This window comes from Fusarium pseudograminearum, chromosome 3 (genome assembly GCF_000303195.2).
Source record: "Fusarium pseudograminearum CS3096 chromosome 3, whole genome shotgun sequence".
NCBI classification, from domain to species: domain Eukaryota; kingdom Fungi; phylum Ascomycota; class Sordariomycetes; order Hypocreales; family Nectriaceae; genus Fusarium; species Fusarium pseudograminearum.
In genome coordinates, this window is record NC_031953.1 from 1096529 (window position 1) to 1116739 (window position 20211).

Sequence of the window (20211 nt, forward strand, 5' to 3'; positions counted from 1 at the left end):
TAGCCATGGATGTTGAGTTTGGCTTTTTCTTAGAATAAGCCGCCCGCTGCGCCACCGCTGAAACAAAAACCGCCTAGGAGGTACCTAGAGCGGTGCACACACGCGCCCTGGAACAATTGATCGTCTGCCTGCTCCAGCTCAGGTCTGTTCCTGGCAAACCGTCCAAAGTCTACCTCCACTTTTTGCTAACAGAGAACAAAGGGGGCTTTTCTTTCAGTTCGGTAGTTGGACGCCGATTACTTTGTGGCCTCTAGATCCATTCCAAATCACCACCGATTTGCTGCGTCGTAAACGTCAGCTACGATACAACGGGTTAAACCCAGGGCAAAAATACGAGAGAGCATTAGATCCGATCCGATCCCGAAACCTTGCTTCTTCTTATACTGGTTGGCCCTGAAATGTTCCCCTGGCGCTGAGTCTCGCTGATAAACTTACCTGCCCTACTGCCCTGACTTGTAGGCGCTAATATCCTAGTGACGTCTATGTCATTGTGGGTGGGTGGTATCATGTTTATCCTTATACCGCACTGACTAGTATTGTGTCAATGGACGAACAGCGGTCCTGGCTAATACTAGTAATACCAGCGTCGCGTCAAAGATTAAAGTCTTACATAGTGTTTCAGCGCCATCTCCTACTGTGTCTTGGCTGACGGCTTGACAAGGATGTCCAAGAATCGTCAAAGAATGGTGGGGTTGCCTTAAGTAGATCATTCTCAGGTGCATGGAGAACCTCTCGTTTCCATGCTTCGGCTATGAATAGAAAGGAAGGTGGGTGAAGGGATATCCATAACGCACTGATCAAGCAAACGGCCGATATTTCGATCATCTCATCCAACGATTCCTCACCTCATACTCACTCGCCAACAGAATCATGCTCAACTCAACTCCCTTGCTTGCCAAGCCCGCTCACGTAACCAAGGATGGCTGCAGTATTTACGAGCAATGCCCCCCTGCCTTGAACTCGATAACCTTGGCAACTCACGGTGTCACAAGCATTCTAGCCAAAAACCTGTCTTGGGAATATTGCATCAACAAGTACCACATCGGTTAAGCCGTGCCGCCATTGGGGCCCAGGCATGTATCCTAAGCTTTCTCGCAGCCTTACTGTACAACCAAGCTTTACCAAGCGCGTATAGTCGTGTTGATTTGGCCCCATAGCGTTATGGGTCGAATTGAAGCCGAGGAAGCAGGGTCTGATTTCGTTAACGATCTATTTCAGTCCAGATCCTCGATTGTTTTCCAGAATTCCAATCTCGATGTCTTACGCCATGACTTGACGCCGTTGCCTGCCGAGTGATAGGACCCTGTGTAAGAGGCTGTCGAACTGGGTTAGTGAAGGGCTCGCTTGGACTTTACTTGATACCGCATTTGCAAGTATTGAGCTGACAGAATAACTCGTACACTGTGACTCGAGCGAGTCGAGACTCAATTTGCCATCAGGGTAGGTCTTTGATATAAACAAACATATTCATAACATAAATTGGAGTCTTTGTGTATTTGCTTGAGCATATCGAGAATGTAGAAAAATTATTAGTCGATAAAATATTGAGTTCTTGGTCAGGAAACAGGTCCAAATATTTTTGTCAACTCAATACGAGGAATACTGCCGGGCGTCACCGCCAAAAATTGTAAATTTTTGGAGATGGCTCCAGCTTCACGCAGAGCAGCCTCCATCGCAGAGTGCAAGCGGGCATCATTGGTGTAGTTATTCCTGTCGCTACTCGCACCAGCTGCGTATAATATAATCACAATGCCTCATAATGAAGCAGACCACCCTGTGGTCAAGCGCCAGAAGACTGTCGCACCAGCCAATGCTTCAAAGTCCGCATCAGAATCTTCTCGGATTTTTGCGCCTTTCCGCGTATGTCTTTTCTCTGCAACTTCGCCAGTTGCCATAGCTAACTGTTTTTCAAGACTGTCGGTTTAGTATCTCCTACCAGTGTCCCTTTCACCTCGATTCCTCTCGGCAAGACCACTTTCCAGATTTCGACCTCCGTTGGCCGATCTATTCAGACCTACGATCTTCGTCGCGGATTGAACCTCGTTTTCATCACTCGCCCGCAGACCCCCGCCGACATCACTGCAACTCTGGCCTGGAAGCAACAGATTTTCGCAGCATGGGGAGGATCAACCAAGGGCGAGCCTCAGGGTGTCTGGATCTTCCAGAGGGGCAAGAAGGTTAATGAGCTTGTGCTGCCCTCCGACCTCATCGAGCCTATCCAGCAGATCCATGTTCTAGGAACATGGACTATCGTCGCTGCTCTTACGCGAATCGAAATTTTCAAGACGGCCACTCTGGAGCACTACACAACCATCCACACCACGCCTGCCAGCAACCGAGGCAACGAAATCACCGGCGGTATCGTGACTATGCCCACTTTCCTCAACAAGATTTTCGTGGGTCGCAAAGATGGTTGGGTTGAGATCTGGAACGTCAGCACCGCCAAGCTTATTTACACCATTCTGCCTCCCGGCCCCGATTGCGGTTCTGTAACATGCTTGGAGCCCAGTCCTGCTCTGTCCTTGTTGGCTATCGCCTATTCCGAGGGAACTCTGATTATCACAAATGTTCTTACTGACAAGATCTCGCTTCGCATCGAGGCTGGCAGCTCGGAAGCGCAAGTCAACTCGATCTCTTTCCGAACCGACGGTATGGGAGCTGGTAACGATGGACGAAAGGATGGTGTTATGGCTACATCGACAGCTGCCACTGGCGATGTCACATTCTGGGATTTGAACGGCGGTGGTCGTGTTATGGGTGTTTTGCGAAGCGCCCACAACCCTCCCTCTTACGACGGACCTCTTGTCCGTGGCGGTATCAGCAAGGTCGAGTTCCTCCCTGGTCAACCTGTGGTCCTGACCAGCGGTCGCGACAACTCCCTCAAGTCCTGGATCTTTGACGAAACCCCCTTCTCGCCCATTCCCCGAATCCTCCACTCCCGCAGTGGACATGCTGGCCCCGTCAACTGCCTTCAGTTCCTTCCTACCGATTTCGAGGGTGCCGATGCTGGTAACAAGTGGCTGCTTAGTGGTGGACAAGACCGAAGTCTTTGGGGGTGGAGTTTGCGCCGTGATGGACAGAGTGCAGAGTTGAGTCAGGGTAATATTCGCAAGAAGGCCAAGAAGATCGGTATTCTGGCTACCAACGCCCTGTCGCATGGGCCAACAACGACTTTGGAGGACCTCAAGGCCCCCGAAATCACATGTATGGCCTCTTCACTGAACCGAGATGGTGGCATGGGTGCCATGCCCGGTAACCAGCCTATTTGGCAAAAGTCACAGAAAAAGAGAGCGCATAATGCAGAGGTCAGCGGTATGACCGGCTGGGAGAGTGTGGTGACTGCTCACAAGAACGATTCCTATGCCAGGACATGGTTCTGGGGTCGCAAGAGAGCAGGTCGATGGGCTTTCCCTACTGGAGATGACACTAACGTCTCGACTGTTGCTATCAGCCCTTGTGGTACCTTTGCTCTTGTTGGCGCCGAGTCTGGTGGTATCGATATGTACAATCTCCAGTCTGGAAACCATCGTCAACGATTCCCTTCAAGACTCACCCCAGCCCAAGCCCGTCAGCTCAAAATGCAACAGCTACGACAGGCAGACGATGTTGTGCAACTACACATGGAGTCTACCCGCCAGTTCCCCGTCGGCACCGGAAAGCATACCAAGCGAATCACCGGTCTCGTTGTTGATTCGATGAACAAGACAGTGGTGTCCTGCTCTTTGGATGGCAAGATCAAGTTCTGGGACTTTTTGACAGGCAACCTGCTGGAACAAATCGACTGGGCACCTATGACATTTCCCACAGGATGCAGATACCACCCCGCGAGCAACCTCCTTGCCTTTTCATGCGATGACCTGTCGATTCGTGTGGTGGATATGGAGACCAAGCGAACTATTCGAGAGTTCTGGGGTCCTCAGGGTGCCATTAACGATTTCTGCTTCTCTAGCGACGGACGATGGATCATCGCAGCCTCTCAAGACTGTGTCATTCGTGTCTGGGACCTGCCTACAAGCCACATGATCGATGCTATCCGACTCGAGAAGCCTTGCAAAGCCATAGCAATGTCCGTTACCGGTGAATACCTCGCTGCGACAATCGAGAACGAGTTGGGCGTGACACTCTGGACCAACAAGGCTCTATTCAAGCATGTTCCCACAAGACAGATCTCCGAAAAGGAGATCGGCCACGTCTCCGCCCCCACAGTCTCTGGCGAGAACAGCCATGGCATGTTGGAGGGTGCATTTGAAGACGAGCAGGCCGAGGATGAGGATACCGTGGTGGCTCCTACAATCGAGCAGCTCAGCGCTGATCTTACAACCTTGTCTCTGGTCCCCAAGAGCCGCTGGCAAACACTGCTACACCTGGATCTTATCAAGGAGCGAAACAAGCCCAAGGAAGCCCCCAAGGCTCCTGAGAAAGCTCCATTCTTCCTACCTTCAACAACAGGCAAAGATACCCTCATGGCGAACAAGGAGCAGAAGGGAGATATTAAAAACACATCTCGTGTCACGAAGCTTGAGCAGGCTCGTTTTGAGCAGGCCCTTAGTTCCAAGCTTCGTGTTGGAGCCGAGACCGGAAACTGTGAGCACATCCCTTTACACTAATATTTGCACAAAACTGACTTTTTACAGACGATGAATTCATCGAGCACCTCAAGTCTCTCTCCCCTTCGAGCGCAGACCTAGAACTCCGCTCGCTCTCTATTGGCGATGGCGACGATGTTCCTAACGAGCTGCTGCATTTCATCCGCGCTTTGACAGCCCGTCTCAAGACTCGCCGAGACTACGAGCTGACCCAGGCCTGGATGACTGTGTTCCTCCGACTTCACTTTGATCTGGTCATGGAGAACCAGGATCTACTGGAGGCATTGAGCGAGTGGAAGACGTATCAAGAGAAGGAGTGCACCCGATTGGACGGTCTTGTTGGATATTGCAGTGGTGTAGTTAGCTTCTTGAGGAGTCCAAGGACGTAAGGAGCATGAAAGAGCAATGTTGGTTTGATAGTAAAATAATGGCGTTTGAATATCATGGCATGTTAGGGAGCATATGGTATACTAGACAATACAATATTCGATCCCAGCAATTTTTCAACTCTGATCGCTTGGCGCGCTCATGTTTGCAACATCCTCAAACATCTGAACCTCGTTTATAATTTCGTTCAGCGAGTCGCATCTTTGGCTCCTTCCTACCTGCGAATCCTATAATACACAGTTTCTTCATCCCCAACTATTTCAAAACTAGACTTCATATAGTCTTTATCCTCTACGTTTCAGGTTCACCGCGTGTTTGCGCATTCACGCTACCATTCGTATGGTGTTCGAATGATCGTCGCGAAAGTGCTATGCACTCATGTCTGGAGAGTCGATCGTGCGAGACAGTACTGGCTGATCGGCTTTCTAGACCTGCTCGGCACCCCAGCCAGCGTCTTCGGCCTCGCGCATGTTGGCAGGGGGCTCGATGGAGGGAACGAACTCGAGAGCGACGTAGGCAATACCGGTGATGCCCACAATGCTACCGGCGATCTTGCTGAGAACGCTGTCGCTGACCATCAGAGAGCCGAGGAAGATGTAGACTAGGAGTGAATTAGTTGTGATTCCAGAACCATTGTTGCCAGACATTAACTTACAAACACCACGGCCGATGAAGGAGAACATGAACGACGCATGTCGAGAAACTTGAGGGGGAATTTGGAACTCTGCGACCTGTTAGCGTTGACCTGCGGGGGTTCGGTCTGTCGCGACGTACCAAGAAGGCCAGTAACAAGACCAAAGACGATCATGTAAGCACCCAGGATGATGGGCTGACTGCAGAAGAGGCATTAGTACTCGTGCTGCTGTATTACGGCGCGGCGCCAGATTCGAGTGCGAATTGAAAGCGATCGGCTTCGAGCATGGAATTGACATGTACGTACAGGCTGAAAGAGAAGATGGAGACGATACCACCGAGGATGACGATGACACCAACTGCCAAGTTGACAATGCGACTACACGTTGATGCGATGGTTAGCGACGATGCAATTCCGTACAGAGACTGCTGCGGTGCCTGCAACTCACAAGATGTCGGAGGGCTCCATGTTCATGATGTCTTAGGGGAGGAGGGTGTTGCTGCTGAGGTTTGCGCCGGTGATGATTCGAGGTCGATCGAGTTTTAAAGTAGAATAGAGATAAAGCTAGGCAGCAGCTTAAGAGGAAGATCGCGTTGAAGGCAGACGGATTGTGATGGATGTGAGGTTTGCGTGGCCACGAATGGAGTTGGAAAAGCAAAGACAAGATTACGTAGGTAAACCCCCCAGAGATAGCTACTGTAGGCTGTAGTTTTAGGTGAGGTGAGCCCCCCAGAATCAAGAACCTGCCCCTAGTCCCTGTCTAAAGCTTCGCTTCAAGTTAGGTCGGTCACAGCCACATACGGGGGGCTTGGCCTAGCTTGACCAATGGCGATGGTGCGAGATCAGGAGTTGGTTGCGGAGCACAAGTATCGAGCCTTGACGAATCATGATCAAGGATCCAAAAACAGCAGAGAAAGCTCAAAATCGACCCATCGAGAAGTTAAAAGTGAACAAGGGCCTTGAGATGCCTAATTCGAGTCTTGGTCTATTTCCGAGTCCGGAATGATTATTTTATCGCTGTTAAGGAGCGGCCCGGCTATCAAAGGCTCGGGCCGCTGTCTTGCTCGTCAATGGCGCAATAAAGAGCTCGTGAATCTATCCCGTCGAGCTATGCATCAGGCGCATCATGATACCCAGCTACAGAACATACGAAATATTGGCATCATTGCTCATGTTGATGCTGTAAGTTGAACTATCTCGGATTTTAACCTCGTCGATAAATCTCACATGATTAAAAGGGCAAAACAACAACCACTGAGCGAATGCTCTATTATAGTGGTGTGACGCAACGAGTCGGAGGTAACTAGGCGTATGAGTGACACTTATTGAGAGTAAATACTGACGACAATTCAGATGTCGACTCTGGAAATACGGTGACAGACTTTCTCGACTTGGAGAGAGAACGAGGCATCACCATTCAATCAGCAGCCATCACATTCAACTGGCCTCTTCACCAATCACTTGCTCCTGGTGAACATGCAAAGACAATCAATCTCATCGATACACCCGGTCATCAAGACTTTCGTTTCGAGGTCGATCGCTGTCTTCCCATTCTCGATGGAGCAGTCTGCATTATCGATTCAGTCAAGGGCGTTGAAGCCCACACAGAACGAGTATGGGGATCTGCCCACGAGTTTAGAGTACCACGTATTGTGTATTGCAACAAGCTCGATCGAGAGGGTGCTTCTTTCAAAAAGGCTGTTCTCGAGATCGGAACGCGTCTCAAAGGCTGGCCACTTGTCTGCCAAATTCCTTGGTGGGAGAAGGAAGACTTTGTTGGTGTAATTGATATCGTCAACCGAGTGGGATATCGATGGAAGTCTGAGCGTGAGAAAACTGTCTACAACACTGCACAGCTGAAAGAGAAGCTTTCAAGTTCCAACAAAGACCTTCTTCCTGAGATTGAGACTGCACGACAGGCTTTAGTCGAAGGCCTTGCGGATTTAGACGATGCTATCATGGACGAATTTCTCGCCGAAAATGAAAACATCGATGCGGCTGTGATCAAGCAGGCTATCCGAAGAGTCATCCGAGAAGGTGATGGGCGTGTCATTCCTGTATTTGCAGGTTCCAGTTTCCGTCACATCGGCGTTGAGCCATTGATGGATGCCATCACAGATTATCTACCAAGTCCGGATGAGCGCCCATCTGCAGAGGTTCGCGTTGGTTCAACAAAACAACGCTTGATCGAAGTGCTCGACAACAGTCCCAAGTCCGCGAGAGGACAAGTCTCTTCAATCGCTTCAGTCTTTAAGGTCTTTAACCATCCCAAGGAGGGTGTAATCAGTTTTGTGCGAGTTTACCACGGCACTCTTACCAGAAACGCAGCAAGTTTCAACACCAACATTTTAGCAAATGAAAAGCCTATGGGAATTCTTCAAATCTCTGCAAGCCAAACACAAGATATTCAAACATTAGGGGTCGGTCAAATCGGAGCTTTGAGAGGTTTGAAGAAAGCTCGAACTGGTGACACGCTCATCACGATGAACGGAAACAAACCTATTCCTGAATCTTTCCGTCATGTCAAGATTCGGCCACCTGAGATTCCACCACCAGTGGCTTTCTTGCAGGTCGACCCCTACGGCAACGTTGCCGCCCAACAACTTCAGATCGCGCTAGAGAACACTACAAGAGAGGATCCCAGTCTACGATACAGTCGGGACCCCAAGACTGAGCAGTTCACCATCCAAGGTATGGGCAAGCTGCATCTTGACGTTTCACTTTACAACATGAAGCAAAAGTACAAGATCGATGCCGACTTTGGTCCTATCGAGGTAGATTACAAGGAATGTGTCACAGAGCCTACGCGGCCTCAGCACGTCGTCTTTGACCGTCCCGTCGCGAGCAAGCCCGGCAAAGTGTCGTGTAGCGTTACTCTGGAACCACTTGAGGAACACCACCGAGAAACATTACTGGAGTCTAGTGTTGAACGCGACGGGAACATATACCACGTCGTGATTCCTTTGGCAGAAGGCGCTGCCACTCTGAACTTTGACCCGGAGGAAGCGAGGGCGCAGCTCCTCAACGGCGCTATTGCAGGTCTCGCGAGGGGTCCTCGTCGTGCAGCTCCCGTTCACGGGTGCAATGTAACCATCACACTAGACACGGAACCCGGAGCCTGCGAAACTCCCACCGGCGGGCATTTCAGCAGTGCCTCCAGGTCGGCAGTGCAGGCTTCTCTACGCGATGCTTTTGAGAAGGAGCAGATCGGCGTGCTGGAACCCATTATGCTTGTCAACATTACCTGTCCGGAGGTTGTAGCCGGTGCGGTGCAGCACGACGTCACAGCTGGTGCCGGTGGTCAAGTGCTGGAGGTCAACGATAGATCCGCCGAGTCTACAGGTGAAGACCACATTGATGTGTCCAAGATCTATACTCCTCCTGACCCGTACGACTCTATTACTTCGCTGCGTGGTAAGAAGTCTACGGCTCGTGTGGTTGAGATTATTGCCAAGGTTCCGTACAAGGAGATGTTGGATTATGATAATCATTTGAGAAGCAAGACTGCAGGTCGGCACTCGATGACCATGTTCTTTGACTCTTTTGCCAAGGTTGTTGGACATCGTGAGAAGAGCTTGTAGGGAGGGGACTTGGAAGATGTGTATGATTGTAAGATAGAATGAAAAATGAAAGATTTATGTATATTATGTATCAAACCAGTAATCTTTGGAGTGCGATAGGTGTCATTAAGCTGGAATATTGCGCTGGTTTCAGGAACCTGGAGAGATTGTATGTATACCAACCATTGAGGAATTGTCACAGCTCAAAGTAGAATACGATCATGAATAAGTGAAGAAAAAATCTCGTAACTGACTTATGTAATATATCCTATATACAAGAGAAACGTGCTAGATCCTAGCAATAACCAACTGCCTTATAGAAAAGGGTATTCCCATCTGAAAACTCTACCAAGTGTCTATGTATAATAAACGCCAAAACGAGGGGAAGTCATCATCATCATCATCAAAACGCTCGCCATATGCAAAAGATCAAAAGAACAAGAAGAAATAGACAACCATCTTAGGCAGATCGCTTTTGGATGTTGCACTTCTTAAGGCACTCATCGACACCCAGAGCAATGCTCTTAGGGATAGCAGCGCGGACCTTGTCGATGTCCTCGCCAGCAATGCTCTGACCAAAAGTAGCAGCGATGACATCGTCGCTCAGAGCAACAACCTCATCAGCAATCTGGCCAGTACCAAAGTCCTCAGCAGCGAAGGAGGCGACGAAAGTGGCAGGCTCGCAGTCGGGGTTGTACTGAGTGTGGACAGAGCCCTGGTAGAAGGGAGTCATCATGTTGGCCTTGAGCTCGGTGCGGATAACTCGGCGCTTGCCATCCTTGTCCATGACGCCGTTCTCGGGGACCATCTCGGTCATGAGACGGCCTGAGGTGACGATTTGGAGTTCGGCGGAGCGAGGGTGGACGTGGAGAGTGTTCATGCCACAGGCTGAAGAGAATATGTTAGCGCTATTGTATAGAGTAGAGATATGGAAAGTGAACTTACCATCAATTCTGCCAAAGGCCATGCCAGAACCAGTGCCGACGAGAGCGGGAAAGGTCTTGCGGTTGGCAGCGATGAGCTCGCCGCCCTTTCCAGGGCTTTCTTGCTTCTTGTTGAAGTCAAAGACGAAGTCCTTGTCGTCGGGAAGAAGGGTAAAGAAATCAGCAGCGCTGGTGTAAGTGTTAGTCAAGGCTCATCATGAGAAGTTGTTGTTGAGAGTCACTTACGTATCAGCAAGTCGAAGCTGGGCAGTCAGACTGGGGGCCTCAGCGTAAGATCGAGGGTTGCGAGGAGCAGCCTCTGTGAAAGAGGTAAAGGCCAAGATGGCAGAGATGATGGTAGTGGTAAACTGCATTGTGTTTGGTTGTGGTTGTTTGTAAGGTGAATGTGGTGTAAGTGGTCAAGAGACTGAGACTGTAAAGATGAGTGACGATGTTGTAATGCTTGAGAGTGTGATGATGATATTGAATGATATTTCTCAAGTTGACAGGATAACACCATCTTCTTATACAAGTCTTGATCCCGAATGTTCCACATGATAGACAGGCACAAGATGCAGCTAAGCTAAGCTGTCTGACAGGAACAGCTTCTCTCAAGGCTCTGCAAACTCAAAATAGGATACACAAGCAGCTCTACTGTGCGATGCCTACGGAAACATTTACATCCGCTGCCAGTTCATCACGTAGGCCAAGTAGTACCAGCCACATCCTTGAAGTTGCTGTGGTCTTGGTGCTGAGCGAGTGACTGCTATTGGTCATTTGCCGCTATTTCAAGATGTAGAGGGCTGTGCAGTGCAGTGGAAAGACGGGACCCAACAGGCTGGGCTGGGCTAAGCTGGGCCAGTTGACCGCAGCAGACCAAAAATATCGCCTGTAAGCGCTGCTGCGAGTTAAAAAGCCAAGTCCACGACCATGTCAGCACCAACAAATCCTACGTTTCTACGGATGTTGAATAAGCCGGTCAAGACTGTCGAATTAGAAGACGGTTTTGTTTCTGTTGGTCGGATATTTCCAGGAAACAAAACAAAAAGGATTCAGCCGCCATCCATGTTTCAATGTTTACTGTTGTCATAAGCCACGTTGACCGAACCGAGCCAGGCCATATATGTAAGCCAAGCATTAATATGGAGAGGACTTGTTTCTATTTGGATCATCGAGGGAGAGATATTTCATGCTTCAGTAGACATTTTTACTTTTGGTCCTCCCTTGCAGTTGGTCCTCCTTGCTGATGGTGTCTCATATTGGGGGCTATTACAGCAAATTGTTCAGGTCTATAGGTCAAGCATATCCGTAGGAAATAAAGACATAATGAATGAGAAATAAACTTTGACTCTGAAATCAGTGGCTTAAGAGTCTCCCTCCACACTGTTTCGTGCAGTGAGCTCAGGTTATTACGCCACTCCCGCTCGGGACGCAATAACTTTGTTTGGTTTTGAAACATGGCTTCAAATGTTTATTGAAATTGGAATTGGTCTATCCACTTTTGCCAGTATCTGATCTGAACTCTTTCCGTTCCCACTTGATATATTACCCTGGAGAAACAATTCTTTGCCAGTGGACTCTGTTGCCGGAATAGCGGAGGACCCTGTAAGGACAGTGATAAACTAGTCCGAATACTCTGTTCAATCAACATCCTTCTATATTGGTGATGCTGATCTTCTGGGGTAATACTGATATGATCACATCTTCTTTTTTTAACTTAAGAGAAATGACTCGCCAGTAAATCCTTCTATAGAAAACTCATTTATTCCACAAGAATAGGCGATAACAACAAACGAATATGGGGGATTTATTGATAGTCAAGTTACAGGTGATTCTGATCCTAGAACAGATCAAGTCCGACAACCGGAATACAACCTTTGAATCTCGCTTGACTTCAATCGCGTTGGATAGTGGTTTGTTCACTACTGCACTCCATACTTGTTGCGGGCCAGAGAAAGCGATTGCAAGGTTGAATTTTAAGCGATATTTGGATCCTCAGATAACAATGCTTGTTTATTCGCATCAGAATGTTGTCCGACTGAATGATCAGAGATTGAAGATATCTATTAAAAAAAGAATCATATTTATATGTAATAGATAAGAAATATTCAAGATGATGGATAAGTTAGTAAGTGATGTTTACTAATAAACAGCTGTCTCAAAGAAGGAAGGAAGGAAGGAAGGGACATCGCAGGTCGAGACTCAAGAGGCAGGTGCTACAAGGTCACGCTTCCTATCACCTCCTCCTCACCACAACTCCCGGTCGCCTTTCTCAGCTCACTCAACACCTCAGCAAGTCCCTATTCCACTTCAACTTCCACTATGGAGACACGCTAAACCAGGGAAGCATGGCGTCGATCTTCCAAAATACAAACTAACAAACACTAACTTACCTAAGATTAATATCCCCCCTCAATAGTAGGTGATTCTTTCCATCAATCTTATTCTCATTCAAAAGAGAAAGACTGACTCGTCCCCTCAGACTTTATGATTAACATCACCTGCCAAGCGCGTCTCGATAGCCAATCATTAGCGGTGCAGCAAGCGTCTCGTCCAGCCTACTTGCGTTTGCGCGGACAATCAGTTGTGGCTCCTTTCCTAATAGGAGCCGTCTCTGAAGCCGTTGCAACGCTAACCAAAGACACATTGGCCCAGGAACAATTTAATACTGGCATGCGGGAAAAACAACTGTCAGGGGCGCTAGAATGGCCAACAAGCCAATGTGAACTCTCGCCTCAAGCCACCGGGTAAAACGTCCAGGGGTAGAACCATGGTGGAAGTTGAGAGCACAATAGAACAAGGACGCCATCTCTTGAGAAAAACAGGATCAAGACAACCTAGACAAGACAGGAAGAGATCCAGAACAGCAACCCAAAACAACAACCGAGACAAGTTTGAATAGACGACATCATAAGAGCCTTTTCCACTGCAACAAAACATTCATGGAACAATATTCTCTTGCCTTATCCGGGCCTCTGTTCCGAGCATGCTTGTCGTGTCGCCGAAGTGTCAACCTTTTTTGTATCGGCAACTGCAGAATCAAGCTCGTTTTGACATGATGCGATAGACTCTAATCTGCCCGAGCATTATCCCCTGAGCCAAAGACTTGACCAAGGCACAGCTCTCAACAGGATTGGCCAGATCGGAGCTAGGGGTCAAGCAAAGGCCTGGTCTGATTGGGAACAGTTTCATTACTCGAACCCCTGCCACAGGAGAACCTCCGCATTATGACAGGGACTCTCAAGTTCATGCAGGTACGGAGAGGCCATGGCTCAGCATGGGGTCTGTCCACGAGCCCACAGACGAGGCCCTCGCTTGTCGTTCAATCTCCTGGTCGTGTGGGTGAATGCGCCGCTGTCCGCGCTTCTGACCATTGCTCATTTCCTGGGGATCCATTTCCATCTCGCCCACTGTCGATCTCTTAATACTCATGTCCTTGCTTCCTTGCCTGTCACTCACTCTTTTGTTTCCTTACTTTTTGTTAAAACGTTCTGTTGCTGGCCCACAAACTTGTTGACCTTCTTCGTCAGCTTCATCACTCGTTCTGTCGCTCGACGACAATTACACTCTTTTACCCCAGTTCGCCAGGATTCATGTCGTGTTTTTTGACAAGTTAAATAAAAGGATTGGAGGTATTCGCGCATATATTCACCAACATACGTTCTGGGACTTATCGAAACGAACCGACTATCTTTGATCGACGACAATCGCAATGAGACTCATCAACCTTTCGGCTGCCCTTGTGGGTGCCCTATCTGCGCCATCCATCGTCGCTGGCAAGTCGCACGGCCATCGCCATGGTCAACATTCTGTTCTCGAGTCTCGCCCTCTCCAAAAGCGAGGAGGACAATGCCAGTTTCCCACCGATGACCCCAACATGGTCGCTGTTACTCCTGATGCGAAGAATGCCGGTTGGGCCCTGAGCCCCGATCAAGAGTGCAAGCCCGGAAGCTACTGTCCCTTCGCCTGCAAGCCCGGTATGGTTATGAACCAATGGGATCCGAAATCCACCTACGAGTATCCCTCTTCTATGGTACGCCTGCGACACATCGACTATCAAGTCGGGAAATTCCAGCTAACACTTCCCAGGATGGAGGTCTCTTCTGTAATGAGGATGGTGAAATTGAGCAGCCCTTTGACGGCAAGCCTAACTGTGTTTCTGGCACCGGCTCTGTCGAGGCTGTCAACAAGTGTGGCTCTACAATGTCTTGGTGCCAGACTGTCCTGCCTGGTAACGAGGCCATGCTTATCCCTACCGTTGTTTCTTCTAGCGCAACTCTGGCTGTTCCCGGATCTTCCTACTGGTGCTCCACCGCTGCTCAGTAAGTGTTTTAATTGTTGTTGATCATTGAAGATCTCTAACCATCGACTAGCTTTTACATCAACCCCCCTGGCACAGGCGAGGAGGGTTGCGTCTGGGGTACTGAAGACAAGCCCGTTGGTAACTGGAGCCCTTACGTTGCCGGTGCCAACACCGAGTCCAACGGTCAGACTTTTGTCAAGATTGGTTGGAACCCTATCTGGGAGGACTCTGCCTTGAAGAGCACACTCCCCGAGTTTGGTGTTGAGATCCAGTGCCCTGACGGTGGCTGCACCGGTCTCCCCTGCAAGATCGATCCTACCAAGGGCCAGGGCAACGTTGGCAGCGCTCTTTCTGCCAAGGGCGCTGGTGGCTCAGCCTTCTGCGTCGTTACCGTGCAGAAGGGCTCAACTGCCCAGATTGTTGCTTTCTCTACCAGCGGTGGAGGCTCTGGCGATGATGATGATGAGGAGGAGGACTCTGAGTCTTCCACCGCCGAAGCTGAGCCCTCTAGCACTGCTGAGGCCGAGCCAACCACTTCTGAGGAAGCTGAGGTCAGCACCACTGAGGAGCCTTCAACCACCGCAGAGCCTACCACATCTGCCGCTCCTACTACCTCTGCCCAGCCCACAACCACCAGCGCTGCTGAGACCACCTCTACACCCGTGGAGACCACCACTACTGAGCAGCTGTCGACTTCTGCTGCCGAGACTTCCTCTGAGGAGCCTACTTCAACCAGCTTTACCTCCGCTACTACCTCTAAGACCAAGACCAAGGCACAGAAGGCCACGTCGACCACCTACTCCAGGAAGGTCTACCCTACTGTCAAGCCCGGTATCTTCCGTGAGAACGGAACCACCACTTACACCAGTTCTGAGACCGAGGAGACTGCTGCCGCTACCGAGGCAGGCTCTGGAGCTGCTCCCACCGAGACCAAGGACAGTGGAGCTGGCCGTGACCAGGGCAATGCTGCTCTCGCCGGCCTCGTCGTTGCTTTCATCGCTGCCGCCTGTTTCTTCTAATTCATGTCTCCTTTAACGACCATTCACCACTGCGTCACCACAGTTGGTTTTCACTTCACAAATTCTATTTACCACATACATTCCTTTATTATTGATACATTACATATATTATCAAGCCATCTACTTATCGGCGATAGTGTCTATTGTCCCCTTTCAGCTGTACTGCTCACCAGTCATATGGCTGTTGTGTCGGTTGGTTGACGATACCCGCCCCGGGTATTAATATTCGTCAAGAGTCTTACTTGGCTCTTGTTGCTCGCGGGCATTATATAGTTCAACGCTTCTTTTCACGGTCGATATACCCTTTTTTGCAATTATTGGAGACATTGGACATTTTGAGGAACAAGCGATGGATTTTCTTTTAGTTTATTAACGATGTACGCACACTATGAACAGAGAGTTTGGTTTGGGGCTTCAGAGTATGTCGGGTGGTTAGGGGGAGAATATACGGGGATGGCTAGCTGATGGGATGATGCTCTGGTCATCTCGACCTATATAACTATAAAAATAATTTTGTCTAGACGTTTAATTGTGCGGTTTACGATATCACATGCAGTTATTAAAAAAAGAAGATGTGTCTAGTCATTGTTTGATTTCCTGAATGAAATGTGCTTCTCTCAGTGCAGTCCAAATTGCCATGTTTACCTTCCATCGGGTATCATACAGGGGGAATATATTATACAAACGCCATCAAAATGATCCAGGCTCTAATAAGTATCCAAGTCAGGTTCTCTTTCGGACACGTTCCTACTTGACCCATCCAGGCACCTCATCAGGATCGAAATCCTCATCATATCTCCTGTCGCGAACTGTTTGCCACACATTGGGCCAGCCAGCGAGCACAGGGCTGCCCTTGGCCTTGGCGCCGATGATAGCGAACCGTCCTGATCCGTGAGCAATGAACCCGTGCATCAAGCCCTGCTGCACGAGCGTCGCAACCGTCATCTCCACGTCTTCGGATGTGACCTCGGCGTTGCCCCATACCATACCCTCGTTGGGTCGGAGGGATTTGGGGCCGCCAGGTGGTGGAGCTAGCGTAGAGTCGCCTTCAGGGTTCTGCGCATTGTTCCCAAGGGCTTTCACCAGAAGGGGGTTGACATTCTGAGATCGATTGTGGCCGTTGGGACCTGCCGGTACCCACCCTTCGAGGCGACGTTGAAGGTAGGTGGAGGCTGTGTGCAGGTCTACGAGATCCAGCGTTGCGGCCTTGCGAGATGATGCGTCGGTGGGAGGAATATACGTAAGTAGGAACGTTTTTCTACTTAATGACCGCCAAAGCATTGGTCGAAGGCGGCTACTGAGTGTCAAGAGAAGGCCCTTTTCGAAGAGCCAGGTCTCATGTTGTGCTAGATGATGCTGGAACTGGATAAAATTGCCGGATCTGATAGCCTGGCAGATGGGGAAGAAGACAGGTCCCAAATCCTTGCATTCCTGACGTTGGAGCAGCAACTGGGATGGGAAACGACCCAGCAGAATGTTGCAGGGGATCAAGTATGTGAGGATATTGGTTCGGTGGGAAACCAATTGTGAGGGAGTTTGGAGATATGCCTGTTCAAGACACAGCGCGGCGCGCAGGTAGTGGTTGTTGGAGAAGTTGAAGCGGCCTAGATAATACAGAAATGTGACGCGCTGAGCAGCTGGGTAAAGTGACAATGGCGGAGAGATGGTGTTAATGTTGACAAATATCATCTTTGCGAGATGTGTTCTCCGGCACTGTTATCTTGTTAACTTCATCTTGTATGATAGGTTGGCAGTGTAACTAACTGCGAACAGGAGCTTGAGTACAAGGTTGGCAAACATATAGACGCCGATTTTCTTGCCTTCGGGTCGATCATAGCGACCGCTGGACCGGTCTGTCAGACAAGTGGTGAAAATCTTTTGGATGATTTCTGCTGATGATTCTGCGATGGTCTTGTCTTCGTCGACTGCACGTAGTCGACGCGCCAGCTCAGGCTGTCTGCTGAGAGACATGGTGAGACGAGCAAGAGTCTCTGACAAAGACATGCTTGTCTTGAGAAGCATGGCTCCATATGTAGGATGAGCAAAAGCAGTTGAGCATGAGCTATAGTCCCGAAGCATTAGCGATGATCTTCATCCGATATTCGATTTATTTCATTCATACTTGACAAGGCCACTCAGCAACTGATGCGCGCCAAGCAAATCCTCATAGTTCACGTCGCGCCAGAAAGCCATGTAATCTTTCATGAAGGCGATAAAGCCCGGCCAGACGGTCGCTTGACCCTCGGGGACGTCATCATCTTGGGGTAGTGACTTTTCGATGATGTTGTCGAGGCCCTGCTGGCGGAATTGAGAGCGCAGCTCAGCGGCGAGGTTGTGGTATTGTTGTGGTGAGTTGGGCTCTACCTGGAGCCAGGCGCGGAGCTCGTCGCCATTCTGAGAGCGGATGAAACCACGGATTTGAGTAAGGAAGTCGAGAACTAGAGGCATTGTGAAGGGTTGAGATGGAGTAAAGATGATGGTGGTTTGGATGTAAGGTCAATTAAGGTGAGCCTAGGCTGGAAAACATACTGGCTCCACTGTCCCATCTGAATGAACAATAGAGCGACAATTGGCAGCCACCTGCTAAACACACGACCGGTAATATTGATACAAATCTCAACCTATAGACTTATCATAAGCATGGGCATGGAAACATAGAAGAACCAAAATTGTCAAGAATTGCTTCAACTCAAGGATAATTCAACAAGACATTGATGGTAGTGTCGGCATAAATATCAAAGTTCGAAGTATCTTACCCTGCACCAATGATTGTTACTCATCTAACTCGAAGTTTTACTCCAGCGATGTGAAAAATTACATGTGATCCTACTTGATGGCGCGGGTGTCTCTTGGTTATTCAATTTTTGATTGTTTTTGTTCTACTATAGTATCATAAATAGTATTGCTTGTCTAATATCCCACACATTTATACGGACTCAACACGCTGCACAACAAGGGCAGTCGCAGCGCCACCACCGTTGCAAATAGCAGCAACACCATACTCACCAGGCTTAAGCTGGTGGAGCAGAGTAGTAAGGATTCGTGAGCCAGAGCTACCAAGAGCATGACCCAGCGAGATGGCACCTCCCAGAGGGTTAACCTTGGCACCCTCAAGGCCCAGAATCTTGGAGTTGGCCAAGATAACGCTGGCAAACGCCTCGTTGAACTCCCAAATGGCAACCTGGTCCTTGGTGATGCCAGCACGCTCGAGAGCGATGGGCACAGCCTTGGCAGGAGCGACAGGGAAGTCGATGGGCGCAGTAGCGGCATCAGCGTAGCCGCAAATCTTGGCCAAGACTCGGGAGCCCGAACCGTACTGTTGGGCAATGGCCTTGCTTCCTAGGACGAGAGCACTGGCACCGTCGTTAAGAGTTGAGGAGTTGGCGGCAGTGACAGTGCCGCTTCCATCGCGAACGAAAGCGGGCTTAAGCGAGGGGATCTTGTCGAACTTGACGTCCTTGAAGCCCTCATCGGTGTCGATAACAGTCTCTCCCTTGCGTGACTTGACAGTAACAGGCGCAATCTCATCAGCAAATGCCTTCTCCTCCCAAGCTTTTTGGGCGTTGCGGTATGACTGAATGGCGTACTCGTCTTGCTGCTCTCGGGTAATGTTGTGGTTCTTGACTGTGTTCTCGGCGCAGTTGCCCATGTGGAATTGGTCGTACACGTCGGTCAAACCATCCTTAATAAGACCATCCTCCATCTTGACGTGGCCAAAGGCAGGAAGACCGCTGGCGCGCGACACATAGTATGGGACCTGGGACATGTTCTCCATTCCACCGGCGATCTGAGCCTCAGAGAGACCCATTTGGATGTTCTGGGCAGCCAAAGTAACGGCCTTTAGTCCAGATGCGCAGACCTTGTTAATAGTTGTTGCCTCGATCTCCTTGGGCAGGCCAGCGAAGATGACAGCCTGTCGGGCAGGCGCTTGGCCGACAGAGCCCTGAAGGACGTTGCCCATATACACATCGGTGATCTTCTCGACGGGAACCTTTGACTTTTCTAGGGCGGCCTTGATAGCAACAGCGCCAAGCTTGGGAGCTGATACTGATAGGAAAGAGCCATTGAACTGGTAATTATGTTAATAAGAGGCCACAAAGCTAGTTGTTCTAGAAGTTCATACCTTTGCGGTAGGGGTTCGGGCAGCGCTCAGAATATAGGCGTCTTGAATTTCCTTGCGCAGAGCTGGCCTCGTAGAGAACTGTCGTGCGCTATTCACATGTCCGGCAAGCTGGGCCAGCCGGCCAGCGGATCTAAGTTGTGTCACAGTCATATCGAGGGAGATTGTGGGGGTATCAAGATGTAACAAGACAAAAGCAGAACGGAATAAATAAAAGGAAGAAGACGTCTGAAGTAAGAGGTAAAAATCAATTGTATTGTAGCACGGATATATACAACGAGACGACCTCGGGTATCGTAATCACGGTCCTCTTCGGCTTTCAGCGGGGGAGGAGGGCCGCCCGAGGTGGTGGGCATAAGCTCTCCCGTACCGAATCCGGGGCACCGCAAAGTGACGTCGCTTAGAGTTGGCAGCCCGAGTAATGCTAACAAGGGCGCTGCAGTATAGCTGCAAGTATCTTTATATCTCTATTTCCTTTCCCTGCGAACAGTCAATGATCTCTTTCTATTGTTGTCTGTGAAGAACATTTGCTGAACAGTAACAACTCTCGCTTTGCGGTATCATTCCGAATCGGAAACACATATTGTTTCCAGACTTCACCCTCAAAGGAGAGAGCGGCCTTTGTCCTCCGCGATCATGTGAAAGTTTCCGGAACTAATGGAAACAATGCTTCTGTCTG

The 20211-nt window shown here is 49.6% G+C and overlaps 7 protein-coding genes across 7 annotated transcripts, besides 1 other annotated feature; 3 read left to right on the forward strand and 4 right to left on the reverse strand.

Annotated features, from left to right (window-relative positions):
* Positions 1-1749: 1749 nt before the first annotated feature.
* FPSE_11314 (uncharacterized protein) lies at positions 1750-4975 on the forward strand (the record flags this gene model as incomplete). Its single annotated transcript, XM_009264431.1, has 3 exons — positions 1750-1860; positions 1914-4584; positions 4635-4975. 3 exons carry the CDS (start codon positions 1750-1752, stop codon positions 4973-4975), a joined length of 3123 nt encoding a protein of 1040 aa, XP_009262706.1.
* A 423-nt stretch (positions 4976-5398) lies between these two features.
* FPSE_11313 (uncharacterized protein) lies at positions 5399-6081 on the reverse strand (the record flags this gene model as incomplete). The annotated part of the gene is made up of 5 exons (XM_009264430.1): positions 5399-5574; positions 5629-5697; positions 5748-5806; positions 5914-5985; positions 6056-6081. The coding sequence occupies 5 exons, from the start codon at positions 6079-6081 to the stop codon at positions 5399-5401; spliced, it is 402 nt and encodes a 133-aa protein (XP_009262705.1).
* Positions 6082-6733: 652 nt separating this feature from the next.
* FPSE_11312 (uncharacterized protein) lies at positions 6734-9188 on the forward strand (the record flags this gene model as incomplete). The annotated part of the gene is made up of 3 exons (XM_009264429.1): positions 6734-6789; positions 6884-6906; positions 6961-9188. 3 exons carry the CDS (start codon positions 6734-6736, stop codon positions 9186-9188), a joined length of 2307 nt encoding a protein of 768 aa, XP_009262704.1.
* A 439-nt stretch (positions 9189-9627) lies between these two features.
* Positions 9628-10464, reverse strand: FPSE_11311 (uncharacterized protein; the record flags this gene model as incomplete). The annotated part of the gene is made up of 3 exons (XM_009264428.1): positions 9628-10055; positions 10113-10279; positions 10337-10464. 3 exons carry the CDS (start codon positions 10462-10464, stop codon positions 9628-9630), a joined length of 723 nt encoding a protein of 240 aa, XP_009262703.1.
* A 1786-nt stretch (positions 10465-12250) lies between these two features.
* Positions 12251-12274: a microsatellite.
* A 1528-nt stretch (positions 12275-13802) lies between these two features.
* On the forward strand, positions 13803-15412 carry FPSE_11310 (uncharacterized protein; the record flags this gene model as incomplete). Its single annotated transcript, XM_009264427.1, has 3 exons — positions 13803-14123; positions 14180-14412; positions 14464-15412. The coding sequence occupies 3 exons, from the start codon at positions 13803-13805 to the stop codon at positions 15410-15412; spliced, it is 1503 nt and encodes a 500-aa protein (XP_009262702.1).
* A 747-nt stretch (positions 15413-16159) lies between these two features.
* On the reverse strand, positions 16160-17860 carry FPSE_11309 (uncharacterized protein; the record flags this gene model as incomplete). Its single annotated transcript, XM_009264426.1, has 3 exons — positions 16160-17125; positions 17177-17474; positions 17535-17860. The coding sequence occupies 3 exons, from the start codon at positions 17858-17860 to the stop codon at positions 16160-16162; spliced, it is 1590 nt and encodes a 529-aa protein (XP_009262701.1).
* Positions 17861-18338: 478 nt separating this feature from the next.
* On the reverse strand, positions 18339-19685 carry FPSE_11308 (uncharacterized protein; the record flags this gene model as incomplete). The annotated part of the gene is made up of 2 exons (XM_009264425.1): positions 18339-19481; positions 19536-19685. 2 exons carry the CDS (start codon positions 19683-19685, stop codon positions 18339-18341), a joined length of 1293 nt encoding a protein of 430 aa, XP_009262700.1.
* Between the last annotated feature and the right edge of the window lie 526 nt (positions 19686-20211).